The sequence below is a fragment of the Bos indicus genome, chromosome 11 (genome assembly GCF_029378745.1).
Source record: "Bos indicus isolate NIAB-ARS_2022 breed Sahiwal x Tharparkar chromosome 11, NIAB-ARS_B.indTharparkar_mat_pri_1.0, whole genome shotgun sequence".
Classification (NCBI taxonomy): Eukaryota; Metazoa; Chordata; class Mammalia; order Artiodactyla; family Bovidae; genus Bos; species Bos indicus.
In genome coordinates, this window is record NC_091770.1 from 9,132,137 (window position 1) to 9,154,102 (window position 21,966).

General features: G+C 50.9%; 1 protein-coding gene across 3 annotated transcripts in view; it reads right to left on the reverse strand.

Annotated features, from left to right (window-relative positions):
- Positions 1-314: 314 nt before the first annotated feature.
- The window catches only part of TGFBRAP1 (transforming growth factor beta receptor associated protein 1), a 33,874-nt gene continuing 12,222 nt past the window's right edge, over positions 315-21,966 (reverse strand). The window contains exons 4-14 of one of the 3 annotated variants that reach the window (XM_070798390.1): positions 21,180-21,334; positions 19,948-20,017; positions 18,835-19,055; positions 13,405-13,487; positions 12,096-12,437; positions 10,131-10,188; positions 8,353-8,496; positions 7,283-7,426; positions 6,333-6,492; positions 4,678-5,111; positions 315-2,852 (exon numbers count right to left, since the gene is read on the reverse strand). In XM_070798390.1, the coding sequence (XP_070654491.1) occupies positions 2,676-2,852; positions 4,678-5,111; positions 6,333-6,492; positions 7,283-7,426; positions 8,353-8,496; positions 10,131-10,188; positions 12,096-12,437; positions 13,405-13,487; positions 18,835-19,055; positions 19,948-20,017; positions 21,180-21,334 (1,988 nt within the window). In that variant the 3' untranslated portion in view covers positions 315-2,675. The remainder of the gene's footprint in view (positions 2,853-4,677; positions 5,112-6,332; positions 6,493-7,282; positions 7,427-8,352; positions 8,497-10,130; positions 10,189-12,095; positions 12,438-13,404; positions 13,488-18,834; positions 19,056-19,947; positions 20,018-21,179; positions 21,335-21,966) is intronic. The other 2 variants (XM_070798391.1, XM_019969848.2) reach the window with 2 other exon arrangements.

The following is a 21,966-nucleotide window of genomic DNA, read 5'->3' on the forward strand; positions in this document are numbered from 1 at the left end:
AGCATCTGGCTAAAGGTGACCTGTCAGAGAAGTAACCAGAAATCTCCTTTGTTGAACTGTGCAGGGCAGGATGAATCCAAAGGCCTTGAGGTGTCCAGGAGCACCTAAAGACTTCACAGGAGACAGAAGTGCATCGCTTACAATTCAGTAACACCTAAGGATTTGCAAGTAACACAAGTCCTTGATGGAGCTGGGAGGGGCCACCAGGGCTGAGGACTAAGTTCTAGGACCCCCTTAGGCTGGATGACCTGCGGGTGGAAGCCATCCTCTCACCAAGACAACTTTTATTTAAAAAAACAACTACAGGAGGAACAAAGAATTAAAAGGATTTTTAATAAAATCAACAAGTTTACATTTGTACATCTTGTGTATTTCGGACCCATCCAGGGGTTAAAGGGTAAAGGGCCAGGTCTCCATAGGAGGGCGAGCAGGAAGCCCAGGCCACCCTGGCTGTGTGATGGGCAGGGACTTGAGGGCGGGATCTAAGGCCCCCGGATCCCCTTCAAGCACACCCCGGGTCCTTCCAGCTCGGAGCGCAGGCCCAAGGCTCCATAGCCCACTCGACCCTCCCACAGGGATGCTTGATAAGCTACAGCAGATTAACAGCTCATGAAATTAAAGTCTTGCCCAGAGAATATTAATGTCAGCTGTGTCCACTTCGTGCTGTTTTAACTAGGTAGGTGACACCAAACTGACCCAGGGAGGAAAGGAGCGAGTGACGGTTCTAATTCCTCTAATCAACGGGACGATCACGAAAGAGCAGGCCTCTGGAAAGAACCATGAACTTCTAAAAATGTAATTTGAGAAAGGGGCCTGGTCAGTGGGGGTGCTGATTAGAGAGGCAAGGTTTTTACAATTCAGCACAGGGTCACAGAATCCTGCTGCATTTGAGGGCTCAGTAGAGATAGAAAACTGTTCAACTTTAGTTCCATTATTCTAAAGGATAACAAACGTCAAAATATCGATCAAAGTGTGGAGCAAAGAAAGACCCGTGCCCCCGAGTTAGGAACCAGGAGGCTTTTCCAGGATTGTCCCCATCTCGTGGAGAGAAACAGTGCCTTCAGAATTGCAGAATTCCAAGTCCTAGCTGCTCGTTCTCTGAGGAATAAACCCAAACTCACAAGCTGTAAGGATAACGTCCCCAGGAACATGACCGTGCCTTCACAGCCACCTGCAGGGCAAGACTCGTGACTCGGCTTTGATTGCCAGTATTGCACACAGCACACAGCCGAGCTGCAAGAATTTCTTCACCATTGACTCTTTATAGAGATTGAGACACAGCTGGGAGGGTGAGTGGGTGCCTGTGCTTCCCGGCCCCTTCGAATCACAAGAGGGACGAGCACACGGACGGTTATTAGTACAGATCCTTTCTAAGGTGGGTGAGCTCTACACCTGGTCCGTAAGGCCTGGGCTGAGCACACAGGCCAGGTCTGGGGGTCCTCCCGTCACACACACAGGCTGATGCGTATCTGCCAAGCTTCATGGTAGGGGTCACGGCATCTTTCTTCTTAGTCCCTGATGGTCAGTCAGTCATCAGCAGGACGAAATTCAGAGGAGGGCAGTGAAGTAACCACAGAGTCAGCTTCCCCGAGATGCTGGACAGAGAGGCAAGAGTGGATGCGGGCCTGCGATGCCGAGGTTGCGGGAGACTTCTGTCCTGTGTGTCTGGGAAGCCGCAGCACAGGCGTGTAAAGTGCTGGGAGGTAAGGCAGCCTGCCTGGGCTTCCTTGTGGGGCAGCACTCCCCCGGGAAGGGTGACGACCCCAGTGCAGGAGGAGCTGTCACCCACAGCCCAGCCCACCCAGCGTGGAGGCGACCATCAGCAGCCCCAGCAAACACACCCGGCTTGTGCTCACACCTTTCCCTTTTAATTTCCCAAGTGATCAAGGGCGGATATGTTTTCATAAGGAAAACCGTCCCTAGTGAACATGATGGGTGAATTTCCAAACTAGAGAAAAACCACGAAGAGGACAGAACTTCAAATAAAAGGTTCTGCTCGACCATGTGAATCGTGGAGTTTCAAACCAGCAGGCCACACGCCGTGGGTTCCCACCCCCGCCGACAACTCCAGACCCGAGAGCAGCTCTTCCAGGCGCGTCCAAGGCTTCTTGGAGCCTCATTCTCCAGACAGCCAGAAGGGAACGAATTTACCCCAAAAGGAAGGGTGGGGCACCCAGGCAGATCTTTTGGGGGCTGGGAGCCAGATGGGAAGTGGAAAGAACAAAAATTCCTCCCCAAGGTCAGCAGTCCTGCAGGGCAGAGGCAGAGCCCGGGTGTGGCCGGTGGGTGGACAATCAGGATGAAGAGCTGGGTTCTCCAGCCACTCACCGACCAGGACGAGATCACCGCTGTTACCCTGGAGCAGACGATTCCAGTGTGGACACGCGTCTACAGATCAGGGCGAGGGGTGGGGGTCTGACTTGCTTGGGCTGTACAGGAAGGCTCACTTCTTCAGGGAACAGAAATCTGTTATGGGCGGCGAGGTCCCTGGACGCGGAAACCTGGCATGTTTCTATTGGAGGGACTGTCCATTTCCATCCGAGGCAGGGGGCTGGCCCCAGCCTGTTTTCCATGGACCGAATTCCCCCAGCACTCAGGGACGGCCGACAGAGCACAGTCACAGCCTCCCATCTGCGCACCCGGCAGGCTAGCTGAGGACCCAAGGCCCTGCCTCTTCAAGTCCGAGCCCCGGCGCTGGGGGAGCTGGGCTCTGTGTGTCTGCTGGCCGCGCAGTGGGTGTGGACGAGACCACCGTTGGGGTACCTAACGAACACAGGCTCGAGGAAGGGGTTTTGGCACATCTGGCAAAGCTTTTTGTCTGAGAGTCGAACGGAGCTTCCTTTCAGCTTCATCTGCAGAAAGAAAAGATGGAGATGTCTGTGACCAGTTTTCAGAGCTGACGAGCATCGCCCCCTGGGTAGTTATTAAAGTCATCCCTGGTGGGGACAGCTTGAACATCAAATTCTGGAAACAGAATCTCAGCAGTGAAAATAAACAAAACTATCCTCAGGAACTAGAAAAATCAAAAAAGCTACAAAACTGCCTTCTTATTTTTCAAAAGTAATTGCTTCCTCTCTGGTTGAGGCATTGTTCACCAAGATCCTCTCTCAAACGTTCTCTGAGCCCTGATGCTTTCAAAAAGGTCATTATGCAGTCATGGGGCGTTAGCGCTGACGAGGCCAAGAAAGTCATCTAATTCCTGCTACCCCTGTCTGCACACCAGAAAAGTGAGGCCAGATAAGAGACACGGTCCAAGCCACGCGGTCTATCCGTAGCACATTCATGACCTGTCCCAGGACACTTAATTTCCTTTCTTTAAAGGTAATTAACGAAACTAACACAACTTTATCATTTCCTGTCTGAAACACAGGACTTGAGTTCTGTAAGTTAAAAGCCTTTCTGCACAATTCACGTGAGTAAACCCAGCAAGTCAGCCTGTTGGTGGCTTGGGGAATCACCATATTTGTTAGTTTCTTTAGTCGTTCAACAAACATTTGATGCCGTCAAGATGACACCAGCCTTGGCTCAGGAATACGGAGATCAGTAAAGGAAGCTCCTGCCCTCAGAGTACCCAAAGCCTCACAGGGGAAGGGGCACCACAGGCGCGGCACTGGGTGAGCACACGGGGTGCTAGTCTGCTTAGAGGGATGGGAAGGCTTCACAGGGGAGAGAGGTTAGCCTGGGTTTCAAGGAGGCATTCACCAGGCACAAAAGGAAGAGACGGGACACAGGCAGAGGAACCGGTGGACATCAAGGCTGTCTGAATGGAACGGCAGGCCCACTGCTCCTTCCACGTGTCCTGGAAACAGTGAGATGGGCAAGGATGGGTCAGAGGAGGGAGGCCAGATCCTCCAGACCTCAGCTTCTCCACTGGGGAAGGTCAAGGATGTCTCCCCAGTGGGAGAAACCTGCAGATTCCTGCTCTGGAGGGACATCCTGCCAGCCGCAGGGCACACGCAGGGCCTCACCAGAGAGGAGCTTCTGATGAGCTGGGGCTGCTATGGACTGAATGCCTGTATCTCTCCCTACGTGGACGCCCTGACCCCCAGCGGGACGGTGTTTGGAGGCGGGGCCCCCATGATGGCTGCAGGGCCCTTAGAGGAGACTGGTGCCCACGCCTGGCCATGTGCACATAGCAAGGATGGGGCCTCCCAAACACTGAATCAGTCGGCACCTTGACTCCAGGCTTCCAGCCTCCAGACAGGGAGAACTGTTTGTGAGTCATCTGAGCCCCTGGCCTGTGGGGTTCGCTCTTATCTGTTACAGCAGCCCTGGAGGATGGAGACAGGATGAAGAATGGGGCTCTGAACCGGCCTGTGGTCCACATCTGGCTCCTGTGTGCTCTGTGACACCCCACGTCCCTGCTCCCCCTTCTGTGAAAGGGGACAGTAACAGCCAATTCTGCACGGATGTGCTGGGTGGACGGAGTGACACCATGACCTGCGGTGTGGACTGGGGCCTGGCCACAACCTCCCTCTGCTCTCCTGATCGCTGGCGTCTGCAGGGCAGGAGACTGCCCCAAGCTCACCACTGCCAGCCTGGCTCCCACAGCCGTGTCTGTGTGAGTAACCCACACATGCCCTGTGTCGAAGTCACAGAGAAGAAAACAGACCAAGACTGTTTTTCCAGGGTTAACATCAACGTTAAACGTCTCACCCAGGAGGGCCGAGCTCTCACCTTGTCATATTTGTAGATGAGGTTTTCAGATCTGGCCAGGCCCACAGCCACCTGCGTGGTCCTCCGGGCATGGATGCTGTCCCGCATGGCACCCATCAGGAACGGGCAGAGCAGCTGCACTGACCACGTGCCCGGCAGTAGCTGCAGCACCTGGGCTGCGTCGAACTCCACGGCGTGGCGGTTCAGCAGGTCCACGGCAGCCACGGTCCGCGTGGGCGCGGCAGGGCCAGGGCCCAGGTAGACAGCCAGGAGCAGGTGGAAGAGCCGCTGGCGGTAGGATGGGTCTCGGCCCTCAGAGCGCCACAGGCAGTAGTCCTCTGCTGCCGGGAAGTCCGCCAGCTCGTGGACCAGGATGCGCAATGCCTCCTCGTGCTGCTCCAGCTTCCCGTGCAGGATGGCACTCTCCAGGGGCAGCCCGGCGCCTCGGGTCCTGTCTGCGGGGTGGGACCTGCCAGTGAGGGACTGAAGTGCCCGTGCCAGGCGGGGGACGTCCAGCCGTGCACCTGCCTGCCAGCACTGTGAGCTTAAGAGAGCCCAAAGCAACTCTGGCTACATGGAAACCCCGAGACGCCACCACCCAGGCTGCCTGTGCTCAGCTGCTCAGTCGTCCAACTCTTTTGCGACCCCATAGACTGTAGCCCACCAGGCTTCTCTGTTCACGGGATTTCCTGGGCATGAATTCTAGAATGGGTTGCCATTTCCTCCTCCAGGGGATCTTCCCGACCCAGGGGTCAAACCTGTGTCTCCTGCAGTGGCAGGCAGATTCTTTACTGCTGAGCCACTGAGAAGTCCCCCAGGATGCCCAGACACCCCTAAACACCACCACTCTGGCTACCTGGACACCGCCTTGGGTAACAGAGTTTGGGGGTGTCTAGGTACAGGAGGACTGCCAGGTGCCTTGGGACAAAGTTCTTCATGGGAACATCATTCAGGCCTGAGTCATGTGCTTCTTTCTGGCCATGAGGTCAGTGTCAGTGAATCAACAATATACACTAAATAAAGTATTTTCAACAGAATGCACATAAACAAGGTTATGTATGGATGGAAACGTGGCCAGTGGTTTGCCAGGCGTGATGGTGTAGTGCCTGTGAGTTCAATTGTGGGGTCTATACAGGACACACCTCCCATGAACCATGAGAAAGGATTGGGAGTTAAATGCTGCTAAAGAGAAGTATTTTAACCCAGTAAGGACAACTTGGAAATCCCATGGTGCCCATAGAGCAGGAGACAGTTCACTCTGCCAGACAACACGGACACTGCGGTCCCTGCCCTGGAGGAAGTGAAAACTGGACCCCCCCCAGGAAGGATGCCTTCCTCCCAGCCTGGAGTGGCTGAGCGGGCTGCTGGGGGTAGTGCCAGCCAGCAAAGTCATGGTCACAGCCAGAGCCTCAGAAGGAACTGATCAGAGTGCTTCAAAGCCGAGTGAGCAAGTTCAAAGCAGCTCTGCTCAGTGAATGCACAGACCTCCCAGCACCCTGGGCAGCCTCTGGGTCATTGGCTAAAGGGCCTATCTGTGGCCAGAGGGCAGAGGACAGATGGGAGGCATCCCTGGCCTCCGGGAGGCTGACTCGGTGCCACAGAGGCTCACAGACCGCCACCTTGTCCCCCCCGCACCCTGTGACGTTTATCCACAGAGGCTACGTGGGTCCACTCACCCATCAGAAAGTGGACTCGGTAGAGATCAGATTCCTGGAGCAGGCGTCGCAGCTTCGCCTGCGTCTCAGTCACTTCTGCATCCTTGTCGGGGGTGCAGGGCCTCTGCTGCAGCACCTCGTCCAGGTAGAGGACAGCCAGGTGCGTATGGTACTCCTCCTTCTGCAGGACAGGGGCGAGCAGACGGGCAGCATGTGCAGGGGGCCAGGAGACCACCCCACCCCCGCCCCTGACGACGTGTGCAGGAGCCCAGAGACCGCCCCACCCCCCGCCCCGGATGGCATGTGTGGGAGCCCAGATGTGTGATGTGAGCAGGGGCTCCAGGTCAACAGAATGCAAGTACTGGAGAGAAAGCTTTCAGAAAGCACGATGGAGGACCTGAATATAAACTTTTTGGGAGACTGCCCTGGGGTCCGGTGGTCAAGCCTTCACCTTCCAATGCAGGGGACGCAGGTTTGATCCCTAGTCGGGGAGCTAGGATCCCACATGCTGGGGGGCAACTAAGCCCACAGGAAAGAGCCCACATGCCACAAGGAAGATGCCACGTGCCACAACTGAGACCCAATGCAGCCGAATAAATAATAAGCAGAATGAAACAGAATCTAGGGGAAAGTATCTCATTCTGAGAAGTAAGGGCCACAGGATTTAGGTAAGGCCCACAAGATTTAGCTGCCTCCAAAGAAAGGAAGCTTCACTCACTTCCTTTAAGAATAATAACAAGGAAGAAAAACAAAGAAGAAAAATGAAAGTGGACGGGGCAAGAGGTGGAGGGTGAAAACAAGCCACCTGGGCCTCCGGTCTCTTTCACAAATGTCTGGTTCCCTCTCTGACCTCCCGCAAGTACAGATTGAACGCCAGGAACATAAGACGTTCAGTTACACCCACTGGCCAAGTTCAGGTCCCCATGGGGCCCCAGCAAACCCATGATATTGGCCTGAGAGCCAGGCCTCACCTGCAGTCTCCTTTCTGTGACGAGATGCTCCAGGTACTTAACCAGGGCTTGAGGGTATTTCTTAAGGCAACTGATGATATCATCTGGGTTAAAACCACTCTGCTGTTCATCTAGTGGTCTCTTGGTGAAAACCTGAACTCCGACCTGAAAGAAAAGTAGCCATTTGGTCAGCGTGCTTTTCAAAGACCCCATCTTATCTTTATTGTGAGCGCTGCATGCTTTGGGTAAAAGCACTGTCAAAATCGTGATGATTCAGAAAACCAGAGCAGTGTGGAGTGCTGACAGAGACAGGAAATAACCCAGAGCTCCAGCTGGGCCTTCTAAAAAAGCTGGGGGTGGACTTCCCTGGCGGTCTAGTGGTTAAGGCTTCGCCTTTCAAGGCAGGGCGTACAGGTTCAATTCCTGGCCAGGGAGTGAAGATCCCACACGCCTCAGGGGCAAAAGACCCCAAACATAAGACAGAAGCAATACTGTAACAAATTCAATGAAGACTGTGAAAGAGGTTCACATAAAAAAAAAAAAAAAATCTTAAAAATAAATACATAAAAGGCTTGGAAACTAAGGAATCACACATTTATAGATAGCAGGTTTCCACAATCTGTGAAACGACAGCTTTGTTACACTCAGATCAAGCGAAAGAAGGACGGTCACTTATGGTAAGTGAAAGAAGATATAAGCGGCTGAAGATTCAGTCAACTTGGTTCTCCAGACGCCCAGACAAACTGTGTGCATGACCCGAGAGGGACCCCAGCATCTCCAGGCCGCCTCCGACAGTCGATTGGAGCTCGTAGTGCAACACTATCTTCCAAGAAATGCTACAGAGGTGGTGGGGGTCAGGGGGAGCGTGTCCCTGGACTTACACATGCACGCTCCGTCACACACACACACACACACACACACACACACACACTCCACAACCCCAAAACACAGCATAGCTCTGATGAGCATGGACTCCGAGTTCTATGAGCCAGGACCCAAGTCTCAGTTCCACCATGTGACCAGCCTGGAGATGCTTCCCCAGCCCATCTAAACACACCGCCCGCCTGCAAAGGCACTGCTGAAGCACAAACCTCCTGACTTCTCTGCAGGACCCAGTCGGCATGCCGCCACACGAGGTCGGGGTCAGTGCTGTAGGTGAGGAAGTCCACGATGTACTCGTACAGGTCTGAGCGCGTGGAGTCCTGAATGTCCCCGTTCACGATGCTCACCCAGAGCTGGAGAGGGGGAGCCGGGACGGGTGGGATGGAAGGACACAGACAGCTTAGAACTAGCTTAGAGAGGATGTGCATGTGCTTACTTGGCCTTGATATATTTCAGAGTGGTAACACAAACTTTAAAGGCTTAAGTCCATCTTAATTTTTTTCTAATAGATGAAAAAAATACAGAGAACATGGCCTAAGAAATCAAGAACATAAAGCATCAAGTTCTCTTTCTTTTCTTTCTCGCGAGATCTCAGTAATACAAATAGTAAATATAAAATATGGGGAGATGTGGATGCATTATAAAATGTTTTTCCTGAAATAAAATAATCATTGACAGTGTTTGGACAGAGAAGAAATTCACCTGCACCCATCAGCTAGGCGTTTCCACCTTCTCCATCACAGGAATTCCTTATTTTGAAGCCCCTTTTGGGCTGTCATACTCAGATGTGCTTTCTAACACTTCAGTGACCCTGTGCCCTGGTGTTCCCACCCCCGTGGGCACGAGGCTCAGGGTAGATTCTCATAATAAAGGCCTTTGCTATTTCACTCAGGCACTTCCCTGCCGTGAAGATGGAATCTTACTTTGAGACTCAGAATGAATTGGCATCACGAGGGGTGGAAGAGATGGGCGCTGCCTGGGAGCCTGTGTTGCATCATCCCTGTGCCGCAGACCTCACCCACCTCTCCACACTGACCTTTGAACCACACTCCCAGAAAGAAGCCCAAGAAACAGGTGGGCAGTGTAAATGCTGCAATTTTGATACCAGTGTACAAATGTTTTCTATATTACTAATTTCTTCAGTGCTGAATTCCCTAAACCCAACTACTCACACAATCATTGAAATGTGTCATTAAAAAAATTCTGCCATAGATGGAGATTTATTCCTAATTACTTCAGTTTTATAAATTCCTCTCTATGCAGCTCTGCTGTTATTAATACATTTAAAGCAAACCATAATTCTTACAACTTGGTGTTTAAAAAAATGAAAATGCTATCTTAGACTCCCAAATCTGCTCTTAAATTTTTTTTTTTACCTATTCCACAATCACATTATCGTGATAGTTTCTCAAAGCAAGCAGGTATGTTTGATGAGTTTGTGAGCACTGCTGGTGTTCCCAGCCGCTCACAAAAGACGTAAGAGACAGGCCGAGACATCTGAGCACAGAACCCCTGCCAAGGCCTGGAGCACTGGCTCAGACTTCAGCTCCCCCCTGACCAGTGGTGTCCCACGGGCAAGCGACTGGCCTTAATCAGCTTTGGTTTTGTCGCAGATGATGGATAACTCAGTTGCCTACAAAACTTGCTGTCATTAATGGTAGAAATTACAAACTACTACTCACAGTCTCAATTTCTGATAAGGCAATGATGTCGCAGGCCTGGTGGCTCAGTATGAAATCCTATTTTTCTCACACTTAAAAAAACTCAGTCTTAACAATGTTCTTTAGAGAGACGGAAAGGCAAAGAAAAGAAAATCCCAGGCTGCTGTTTCTCAGGGAATTCATTTTCTAAAAAGGTGTCACTCTTGTTCTGGAAAAAGGGCTATGATCAGGCAAGAGCGGTCTCTACCAAGCTGTGATTTCTTTTTTTCAAGTGACTCGGAGTTAAACGTGGTTTTACAGCAACACCTAGAAGCCTCTGAACTCACCTGAACCGCAGCGGCATCTTGGTGGTTGTAATGGTAGAGCAGGCCCAGAGCAAAGTACCTGCAGGAAAGCACAGGGTCAGGGCACCCTCTGCTGACCACAAACTGCAGGCGGCACGCCCACAGCGATGCCCAGCCCTCCCCCAGCCCCGCGTGTTCTATTCAACTCAGATCAGCAGCACATTTGAAGCAGCAGAAAGACCCCCACCTCTGTTTATTTACGTATCATATGAAAATGCATTCCCTATCAACTTCCGTAAAGGACCATATTCAAATCTAAGATAAGCTGAAAAGTAAAACTACAATTATACGATGGAAACTCGCATTGGGAATTGCTTTACAATTTACTTCCAATACTAGTATGATTTCCCATCTCTTGAGGGCACCATTAAAATCATCACGGGGAATTAAGACTGTTTGGAAGGGAGGCTGTGTGAGCTATTCTGGAAGGGGGGATTCTGAACTGCAAGAAAGGCCATTAGCATGCAGGCATGGCAGAGAACAGGTCAGGGAGAGTCAGGGTGGCAGGGGCAGGGGGGCACCCACAGTCCTGGGCCCTGAGTTTCAATCCAGGCTTCATCACTCATGGACTGTATGACCCTGAGCAAGCAGCTCGCCCTCTGTGGCCCTTGTGTTCTCATTTCTAAGTGGACAGGATCAGTGACAACACGGAACTGCCTGGATCGAGAGCTGTTCCCACCTCCCCAGCTCTTAGGGGTGTCCCCTCCTGGTCCCCCTCCTTTCCCGGCAAGCTGCCTCAGGGACTGTCAGACTTCTCCCCTCAAAGAGCAAAGACACTACACTATCCCCTGGAACCCTTCTCTTCTCTAGGGAGATTTTAGAGAGTTACACTGACTCGCCGGACCCTCCCGTCCCAAGTCGCAGCGTCGCTGCCACCAGAGGGCAGGGCATTGTCTGGTTCCTTCATGAATCACTCTGCTCCACAGTGCATTCTGGAAACTCAGGGAAACGGCCAAAGAAGACACCGCCTGCGTGGAGACCAGTCACCAGCCCGTGATGTCCTGCATCTGAACGGGGTTTGGGTTGTGAGCCCCTGTCCCCTCAGGATTTGACGAGCACCTCGGCCACGTCACATGCTTAACAAAGGTCACGGACAGAGGATCTTACAGGGAGCACCCAACACCCCTCATTTTTAAAGAAACCCCCAGCCCAGGCCCGGAAGGCTTAGACCCCTGCCCCCAGGATGAAGCTGGTCTAGTCGGGTCATCACTGCAGACAGGCCCGCATGGTACCCGGCGGTCAGTCAGCAAGGGGATGGGTGCTGACCAGCTCATGCCTGTAATGAAGGCAGAGTTTGATCCCTTTCGCCCACAGGATCAGGAAGCCTGCCTCTCTATCTACTTATCCAGGTATCTGCCTCTCTATTCAATCATCAGTGGCTGAAGTGAGCTATCATTTTACCAACACACATGTGGCAGCTAGCACAGGCCGATCCCATTGAGAAGGAACATGGAAAAGACAGGACAATGCGCTGACTCACAAGGCCCATGACGGCATGTTCCGTCATTAACGAGTTAGTGTGGAGGGGCTTTCCTGGTGGCTCGGACGGTGAAGAATCTGCCTGCAGTGCAGGAGATGCGGGTTCAGTCCCTGGGTCAGGAAGATCCCCTGGAGAAGGGAATGGCAACCCACTCCAGTATTCTTGTCTGGGAAATCCCATGGACAGAGGAGCCTGGCAGGCTACAGTCCATGAGGTCGCCTAGAGATGGACCCATCTGAGTGATTGACATGGAAGCTGAGTGGTCTCTGAGACCCCTTCGTCTGGTCTGCAGACCGTGATGGGGCTGACGAACCCAAGGGTGACAGGTGGTCCCTGGAGGAAGGTGTGGGACTCAGAAGTCGCTCTGGTTCATTAGTAGCACAACAGCATCTGAAGGTAGGGGGCAGGGAAGGGCCAGGCGGGGAGCCCCTGGGGAGCATCTGGAGTGGGGATGGAAAGACACTCACTTTTTGTGCTTCTCCAGCCAGGCAGCGCTGTCAGGCAGCAGACAAAAGTTCTCAGTGACCAGCAGGTCCAGCAGGCTGTCGTGGTCGGCCTCGGCATACAGCTTGAGCAGGGCTGTGTCGATGTCCTCCTTGTAGCCGTTGGCCACCTCTGTGCTGCGGACCTCGTTCAGGTAACTCATGAGGAAGCGCTTGCATTTGGCCACCTTGTCCTGGTCACCCTGTGTCAGCTGGTTGAGGTCTGCAAACTCGTGCAGGGGCGGGTGGGAGCGGGTGAATGAGGAGGACGTGGGCAGCAGGAGTGGGTACAGGGAGATGAGCTCCCGCACGTCGAGTTGGCCGCTCCTGCAATCACAGGGGCAGAGTTTGTGAGGCATAGAGAGAGAAGGGTGCAAGCCAACCGGGAGTGGACCCCACCATTGCCCGCAGAGCCCAGCACCACGCTCCGCCAACCTCAGGCCCCACAATGGAACAGGGGGCTCGGCTGCCGAGGACATCACACTCCTAGGGCTGAGGGGGGCCATGGTCCCTGCAAGCCCAGGCAGGAAGGAACGGCAGTGGCACTGCACCTCTGACCAAAGGCGGATTCCGAGGCTCTGTGCACACCTCCTCCTCCACGGCTTGGAAGCGCACAAAGTCTGTTCTACTTGGACATTTAGAAAACTTACTCTACAGACCACACCTTCGTGGGACATTTAAGGGCTATCATAGCAGGTGCAATTTGATCTTCCGCATGAGTGCTGAGCGAACATAAACAGCTGCTGACCCCAGAGCACACACCTGACCACCCCCTCTTGCTCCCCCCTACCAGAAGAAGGGCTGCTGGGGATGGGGTGCTGGGCCATGTAGGGAGTGGGGGTGGTGGGAGGGCCCCCATGTGCAGGATTCATGAAATACAGAAGGGACCATGGCTTCCTAAGACACTGAGTCAGAAGCACATGGTTCACAGTGTCTCTAGAACAAGAACAGTTCTCATAAATCCACCTGCTCTCTCTCTAGACTCACAGCCTTTAGTTAAAATCTCTGGAGCAAAGGGAAACCAAGCCCTCAGGGAATCCACAGGTCATCACACGCACTCTTTAGAACTGCCGTCTCCTCTCTCCGAGGACCACTCTGTACGCCTCTCATCAGCCCCACCCTGAAGACACACGACAGTGACCCCTGGGCTAAGGGGGGCAGGGGCCTCCACACTCCTCCCAGAGCACTGCAGCTACTCGACTCTCCCGTCACAGCATTCCAGTGACGACGGAGGTCCAACAGCAGACCCGACCGCAGGGACACGGGAGGGCTCGCTGCCAACTCCTCGAGTTACCTGAAGAGTTCTTTAGCCTCCAGGAACTGGAGCTGTGCAAACTGTATGAAGCCCGCCTGCAGCAGGATCCGCCGGTACATGACCTGCAGGGGACACAGGCGTCGTCGCTCAGACCAGCTGGAGTCACTCACCAAGGGAGGGAAACTGAGGTCCTGGTCACAACCCAGACTACACGTTAATTATTACAGGGAATCCTGAAGTTATATGGTAAGGAAGAAACAAGGTTTATTCGAAACTATTCTCAACATGTTAGTACACACACATATATGTCAATCCACCCCTTGTTCCCGAGATCAAGTTGTTCTCTGAATAATCATTGCTCCTTCTTCTTCATGATTTCCCATCCATCCTGGTCTGTATCACAAAGAGACCCTAACATACTTTGGGCTTCCCTGGTGGCTCTGTGGTAAAGCATCCACCTGCAGAGTAGGAGACACAGGTTTGATCCCTGAGTCGGGAGGATCCCCTGGAGAAGGGAATGGCAACCCACTCTTAGTATTCTTGCTGGAGAATCCCATGGTCAGGGTAGCCTGATGGGCTACAGTCCATGGGGTCACAAAGAGTCGGACACGACTGAGTGACAAACACTTTCACTTTTTCCCACTGGTCCGTATTCCTCCTCCCACCCTCCCTGGCTTTCTTGATCGCTGCTACCTCAAGTGCTCAGATGGATGTCAACAAGGCCAGTGTTCTCGGCAGCCTAGAAGCTGCCCATCCCTCTTCACTCTTGCGGAACTCTCTTCACAGCGGCATTTCCGAGCATCCCTCAGAGCACGGGGTCCATCTCATTTAAGGATAGACCAATAAGCAGGCTTTCCTGCTGAAGCTGGGGAGATGCTGCGCCTTCCGTCCCCTCCCCCACTGGTGATGCACAGCCACGCCCACAAGTCAGTCTGAGGATTCCTGCAGTACAAGCGCCGCTTATCTTTGTCTCATCCGGTCCTACCCAGATTTCTTGGACTGTGGAGCCCCTGGTTCTGGAAACTCCCAGGAATAGCAGAACACTCAAGGAAGATGCCCTGAGTCCCTTCCTCGTTCACCTGAAACTATCACCCTGTTGTTCGTCAGCGATTCTCCAATACAAAATCAAAAATTCAAAAGAAAAAATAAGATGCCCTGTGGTGTCTTCAATTCCACCGCGACCCTGTCACTGCCCGGCTGATCAGCTGTGAGGTGTGTCCACCTTTGTCTGAAAGGCTCTGTGGAGCTGTCTCTGCTGTGTCCTCCCTGGCTCCAGCACCTCAGCTCACGCCTGCACCTCCTCACAACTGAAGACTCCAGTCACGTTTAGATCCCTCCCCCTTCCAGAACACCCTGCTGCTCAAGCAGCTATCAGTTCCTTGAAGCCACTCCACGATTCACCTTAGCATCCTCACATCCTGGCATGGTACCTGCTGTTTTGTAATCACCTACTGACCTGATCAGTTTTTATGAAACTCCACTTTGAGGACCCCCCTGGTGGTCCAGTGGTTAAGAAGCCACCTTGCCATGCAGGGCACGTGGGTTGGATCCCTGGTCAGCGAGCTAAGACCCCACATGCGGCAAAGCAACTAAGTCCGTGTGCCACAGCTACTGAGCTCGAGCTCAGAAGCCAGGGAACCACAACTACTGAAGCCCGCACGCCTGGAGCCAGTGCTCCACAGGAGAAACCACGGCAATGAGAAGCCTGCACACCCCAGCTAGAGAGCATCCCCTGCTTGGCAGACTAGAGAAAGCCCATGCACAGCAACAAAGACCCAGCACGGCCAAAAATAAATAAATAGAGCAATCTTTATAAAACAAAAGTCCAGGAGCTGACTGTGGCTCAGATCATGAACTCCTTATTGCCAAATTCAGACTTAAATTGAAGAAAGTAGGGAAAACCACTAGACCATTCAGGTATGACCTAAATCAAATCCCTTACGATTATACAGTAGAAGTGAGAAATAGATTTAAGGGACTAGATCTGATAGACAGAGTGCCTGATGAACTATGGATGGAGGTTCGTGACACTGTACAGGAGACAGGGATCAAGATGATCCCCATGGAAAAGAAATGCAAAAAGCAAAATGGCTGTCTGAGGAGGCCTTACAAATAGCTGTGAAAAGAAGAGAAGCGAAAAGCAAAGGAGAAAAGGAAAGATATAAGCATCTGAATGTAGAGTTCCAAAGAATAGCAAGAAGAGATAAGAAAGCCTTCCCCAGTGATCAATGCAAAGAAATAGAAGAAAACAACAGAATGGGAAAGACTAGAGATCTCTTCAAGAAAATTAGAGATATCAAGGGAACATTTCATGCAAAGATGGGCTCAATAAAGGACAGAAATAGTATGGACCTAACAGAAGCAGAAGATATTAAGAAGAGGTGGTAAGAATACACAGAAGAACTGTACAAAAAAGATCTTCACGACCAAAATAATCACGATGGTGTGATCACTCACTTAGAGCCAGACATCCTGGAATGTGAAGTCAAGTGGGCCTTAGAAAGCATCACTACGAACAAAGCTAGTAGAGGTGATGGAATTCCAGTTGAGCTATTTCAAATCTTGAAAGATGATGCTGTGAAAGTGCTCAATATGCCAGCAAATTTGGAAAACTCAGCAGTGGCCACAGGACTGGAAAAGATCTCTGAAAAAACTCTGAAAAAGTTTTCATTCCAATCCCAAAGAAAGGCAGTGCCAAAGAATGCTCAAACTACCACACAATTGCACTCATCTCACACGCTAGTAAAGTAATGCTCAAAATTCTCCAAGTCAGGCTTTAACGCTATGTGAACCGTGAACTTCCAGATGTTCAAGCTGGTTTTAGAAAAGGCAGAGGAACCAGAGATCAAATTGCCAACATCCACTGGATCATCGAAAAAGCAAGAGAAACATCTATTTCTGCTTTATTGACTATGCCAAAGCCTTTGACTGTGTGAATCACAATAAACTGTGGAAAATTCTGAAAGAGATGGGAATACCTGACCACCAGACCTGCCTCTTGAGAAACCTGTAAGCAGGTCAGGAAGCAACAGGTAGAACTGGACATGGAACAACAGACTGGTTCCAAATAGGAAAAGGAGTACATCAAGGCTGTATATTGTCACCCTGCTTATTTAACTTATATGCAGAGTACATCATGAGAAATGCTGGGCTGGAAGAAGCACAAGCTGGAATCAAGATTGCTGGGAGAAATATCAATAACCTCAGATATGCAGATGACACCACCCTTATGGCAGAAAGTGAAGAGGAACTAAAAAGCCTCTTGATGAAAGTGAAAGAGGAGAGTGGAAAAGTTGGCTTAAAACTCAACATTCAGAAAACAAAGATCATGGCATCTGGTCCCATCACTTCATGGGAAATAGATGGGGAAACAGTGGAAACTGTCAGACTTTATTTTTTTGGGCTCCAAAATCACCGCAGATGGTGACTGCCGCCATGAAATTAAAAGATGCTTACTCCTTGGAAGGAAAGTTATGACCAACCTAGACAGCATATTCAAAAGCAGAGACATTACTTTGCCAACAAAGGTCCATCTAGTCAAGGCTATGGTTTTTCCAGTGGTCATGTATGGATGTGAGAGTTGGACTGTGAAGAAGGCTGAGCGCCAAAGAATCGATGCTTTTGAACTGTGGTGTTGGAGAAGACTCTTGAGAGTCCCTTGGACTGCAAGGAGATCCAACCAGTCCATTCTGAAGGAGATCAGCCCTGGGATTTCTTTGGAAGGAATGATGCTAAAGTTGAAACTCCAGTACTTTGGCCACCTCATGTGAAGAGTTGACTCATTGGAAAAGACTCTGATGCTGGGAGGGATTGGGGGCAGGAGGAGAAGGGGACGACAGAGGATGAGATGGCTGGATGGCATCACTGACTCGATGGACATGAGTCTGAGTGAACTCCGGGAATTGGTGATGGACAGAGAGGCCTGGCGTGCTGCGATTCATGGGGCCGCAAAGAGTCAGACACAACTGAGCAACTGAACTGAACTGAACTGAAGTATCTACAGGAAAAAGTAGGTGGCAGACCAGCTCAGAGAACTGCGCCCCATGACTCTGAAACAGAGAAATCTTTTGGTGCAGCCCTAGCAGGATTTCCCTCCAGGATTAAAAGGATGCAAGATGCAAACATTTACAGGACAACTGGGGACACTCAGGCAGATGGGACACCCCAGCCTAGGAAAGAATCAGTGTTTATTTCGGAGGTGTATGTGACACGTATGTTTCAAAGGGGGGCTTTCTTGTCTTTTGAAGACACACAGTGAAATAATTTTAGATGAAATGGGGAAAAAAAAAAAAGAACAGGTATCAAAGCCCAAGCTTAAATATGACACTATCCATACTACGTGATACACATCAAGCAAGCTTTCCGTAAGACACACACCTACGTCTGTAAATATCTGCTCACTGCCTCTGTCTTTACAGCATCCCAAACCTTAATATAATTTAAGCTTGGCTTCTTAAAGATCTAAGCCTTCTCACCTTTTGGATCTCTGGAAGGAATATTCCTTTAATCCGAGTCCCACAGTTAAACTTCTCCTTAAATCCCTCCCTAGTTCAGAACTCAGTGAAGCAAAACCAACACTCGCTTTAATGGAGAGAAAGGCGAACTGTGAAAAGCCAGTCCCCTCAACTTCTGGTCTCTCTCCCTCCCCACTTTCTGGTTTTCCTGAGCCCAGGGTCTAGCATTTGGTTGCAAGCCTCCTAAAGTTAAAATAACTAACATCCCTAATCCTTGTAAGAGTCACAGTCAACCCTTAAAAACACATTAATATGAATGAGACATTATCTCTGAACCTTTTTGTCAGTACTGTCTTCTTTTCCTCTCATACTTCTATTTTAAACCAAAACTCTTCTGCTCCCCGATCCACAGAGCCTAGCTGTTTGAAGACCAGTTCAAAGCTCTGAATCAACCATCACTCATTCCTTGTTGTTCAGCCCCAGGCGCGAGCAGGGGCCAAGGGAAATGGAGGCGAGTGTCTGCCCAGGACTGGGGGAGGAGCGAGCTGGAGCTGGGGAGTAGATGGCCGTGTGTTATAGGTTAACAGGGATAACCGTGGGAGCTCAGAGGAGTCAGTGCTGCCTGGAGGATGGGGCAGATTCAGAGAAGAGACATATGTAAGCACAGTATAGAAACTGTATTTTAGGGGACTTCCCTGGTGGTCCAGTGGTTAAGACTGCCTTCCAAGCCAAGGGGTGTGGGTTCGATCCTTGGTTGGGGAACTAAGATCCCACAAGCTTTGCAGGCAAAAAACCAAATCAAAAATCAGAAACAATACTGTAACAAATTCAATAAAGATTTTTAAAATGGCCCACATTAAAAAAAAATCTAAAAAACCAAAAACCCTGTATTTGGTGGATGATGGATGTTTTCTCCACTGACAAAAAACAGCACAAACAACAAGGGAAGAAAGCAATGGCGCAGGGGCGGAGGCCAGCCCAGACTCCCCAGGACGCCCAGAGGCAGCCGTCTTACCCAGCACCCCCGTCTTTGGTCGGTGACGCTGCTTATTTCTGACCTGTTCTCAGCGTGCTTCTGGAGTGCCTGCCCAGCACACAGGTGGCAGGTGGCTGGTGGCTCAGGCCTGGTCACACGGGGGCAGAGGCAGTAGCAGAGGCTGGGGATGGGGCAGGGCCCAGCCACCAAGGCCGCCTGGTGTGGACCTGACTCTGGCCAGGAGGTGCCTGCTGTAGGACCTACAGCAGGGGTGTGGACACGTCAGAAAGCTCCTTCGGCGGTGGCGTGGAGGATGGGTTGCAGACATGGAGGAGGGGGCTGTGAACACAATTCCAGCAAAAAGGGAGGAGGGCTCCCCGTGGTCATGCAGGCACGAGAACCAGGGCCAAGTTCAAGGTCATTGAGGCTGCATATCTGGGCCCAAATAGGAGTCTAAAACAACAGGGGGTGGGGGGAGACAGGGGTGTGCCAGATGGACAGACCCCAACAGGGACATCACACAGGAGGGCAGGATAAGGGCCAACACTAGCCAGTGCCCACTGTTCGGGTGCTCGTGGGAAAACAAGGGGGAGGCAAAAATTCAACACAGGAAGCCTCTTTAAGAAAAAGCCTCTTTAAGACACATTTGAGGTATGTCCCTGGGTGTGTCCAAGAGGGGATCCCGATATGTGCCCATCCCCCTGAGGCCACTCCCAGGGGGAGAGGAGCTGAGAGCAGAGGCTGCCAGACCCCACTGGCCTTCCCACCAGGATGCGATGCACTAGGCAGAAACAGGTGCTCTCAGCTCGGAAACACGCCCTGAACTGACAGCTTCCTTCTCTGTGCTTTGCTGCCCCCTGCTGAAAGTTCACAGATCATCTCACTTGAAAAACACAGGGAATAGGGCTGGGGTGAGGGGAGGCCTGGGATTAGCAGACGCCAGCATACAGGATAGATAAACAAGGTCCTACTGCACAGCACAGGGTGCATGTGTGCTAAATCACTCAGTCATGTCCAGGTCTTTGCGACCCCATGGACTGTAGCCCACCAGGCTCCTCTCTCTGTCCGTGGGATTCTCTAGGCAAGAATACTGGAGTGGGTTGCCATTTCCTTCTCCAGGGGATCTTCCAGACCCAGGGATCGAACCCACACCTCTTCGGTCTTCTGCATTGACAGGCAGGTTCTTTACCATTAGCGCAACCTGGGAACTACAGTCAAAATCCTGCAATAACAATAATGGAAAAGAATATGAATAAGAATGTATATATATTTATAACTGAGTCACTCTGCTGTACAACAGTAATTAACACAACACTGTAAATCAATTATACTTCAATAAAACTTTTTAAAATAAGGAATAAAGATGAAAAGTTTATCAATATTTATCCTGTGACCATAAATGACAGGTCCTGACTTTTTCCACCTTTAGTCTACCTTCTGCTGCAAAAAGCCACGGAGGCCAGAAAGCACAGCTTCATCCCACAAACCATATCGTCCTGAAAATCTGGCCAGCAGGTAACAAGAGGGGGATCACTCTGACTTCATGAGAATCTTTCATGAGTGACTTAGATGTTTGTAAGAAGCGTGCATGCACCGATATTACACTTTGCTGCTGAGTCACTTCAGTCGTGTCCGACTCTGTGTGACCCCATAGACGGCAGCCCACCAGGCTCCCCCGTCCCTGGGATTCTCCAGGCAAGAACACTGGAGTGGGTTGCCATTTCCTTCTCCAATGCATGAAAGTGAAAGTGAAGTCGCTCAGTCGTCATCATTCTCAAATACATAGTGTGACCTGAACTCACCTTGCAACCAATCAAGAAGCAAATTTTAGAAAACCTGATTTCATCAGATGTGAGAATAATTCATGATTGTTTCATCAACTATATTGATCATACCAGTGATATTAAAGCTAGCATTTCTTAAATGCATTACAAGCTTTCTTCTAAGGAAATTAATTAGATGGATTCCGGCAATATTAGACGATTTATGAGTATGGTTCACAAAGCTTTTCCTACAGATAGTAGAAACTTAAAAAATTAAACCCCATCCCAACAAATACAAATTCTACATTGGGAAACCAATTACGCTGGGGATCTCTTGGCTTGTAGTCACAGTGCCCGTAGTCTACTCTGGAGGAACGAGATTGGAAATGCAATGTGGTGTATTAAGCATGGGGATCATGTCAGAGGCTCAGATCCTGGCTTGGCCTCTGCCGGCATCGCGACCCGCTCCCGCAGCCTGCGTCCTTATCTGTACGACGTGGACGCACAGAGAATTTGAGTGACAGACACAAAGTGGTCTGCAGGGCCTGGCGCCCTTAGATCCGAACATTTTCTAATCAGCAGCTTGGAGGCACGCTTCCACATGGCTAGCTGACTACAAACCTGAAATTTTTCCTTTGGGATGTTCCTCCGAGCGCCTTTCGCTAGAACTAGAGCCTCCTCCACTCGGTGGCTGGCTAACAGGTCCTGTATTTGTTTTTCCAGAGGTAGCGGAACCAAGATGTAAACACCTTTACTCGTGGCAACGATCACTCTTCCTGGGAAGAAATGGAACAGGTTGGAGAGGAAACGGACACTGTGCTGGCAAGAAAACACCCCGCTTTCACCCCACACAGGAGCGATAGCTGACTCTGAACAATGTCATCACAGTTCTCCCAACACAGAATCGCCACGGCAATCAGAAATTAACGCTTCTCTTATCTTCTTTCCATCATAAGAAAAAGGCAAACTCTTAACACTACATTTTTGAAGTATAAGACATAAAGATGCTTTGCCTTTTTTTATTCTATGATGCTGATAAATTTAAAGCCAGTTGAATAGATCCAAATGAGTCTGTAGAGCTCCGTCACAGAAAATGAGCAATAAGAATTATGCTACTCCTCATATAAGGCTGGGGCTTCCCTGGTGGCTCAGATGGAAAAGAATCTGTGTGCAAAGCGGGAGACCTGGGTTTGATCCCTCGGTCTGGAAGATCCCCTGGAGGAAGTCATGGTACCCACGCCAGTGCTCTTGCCTGGCAAATGCCATGGATAGAGGAGCCTGGGGGGCTACAGTCCATGGATCACAAAAGTGCTGGACATGACTGAGCAACTAACACTTTCACTTTTTCAAATAAAGCCGTTCAAAATTCTTTTCTCTCCAGGTTAGTCAGTTTACAAGAAACTAAGAT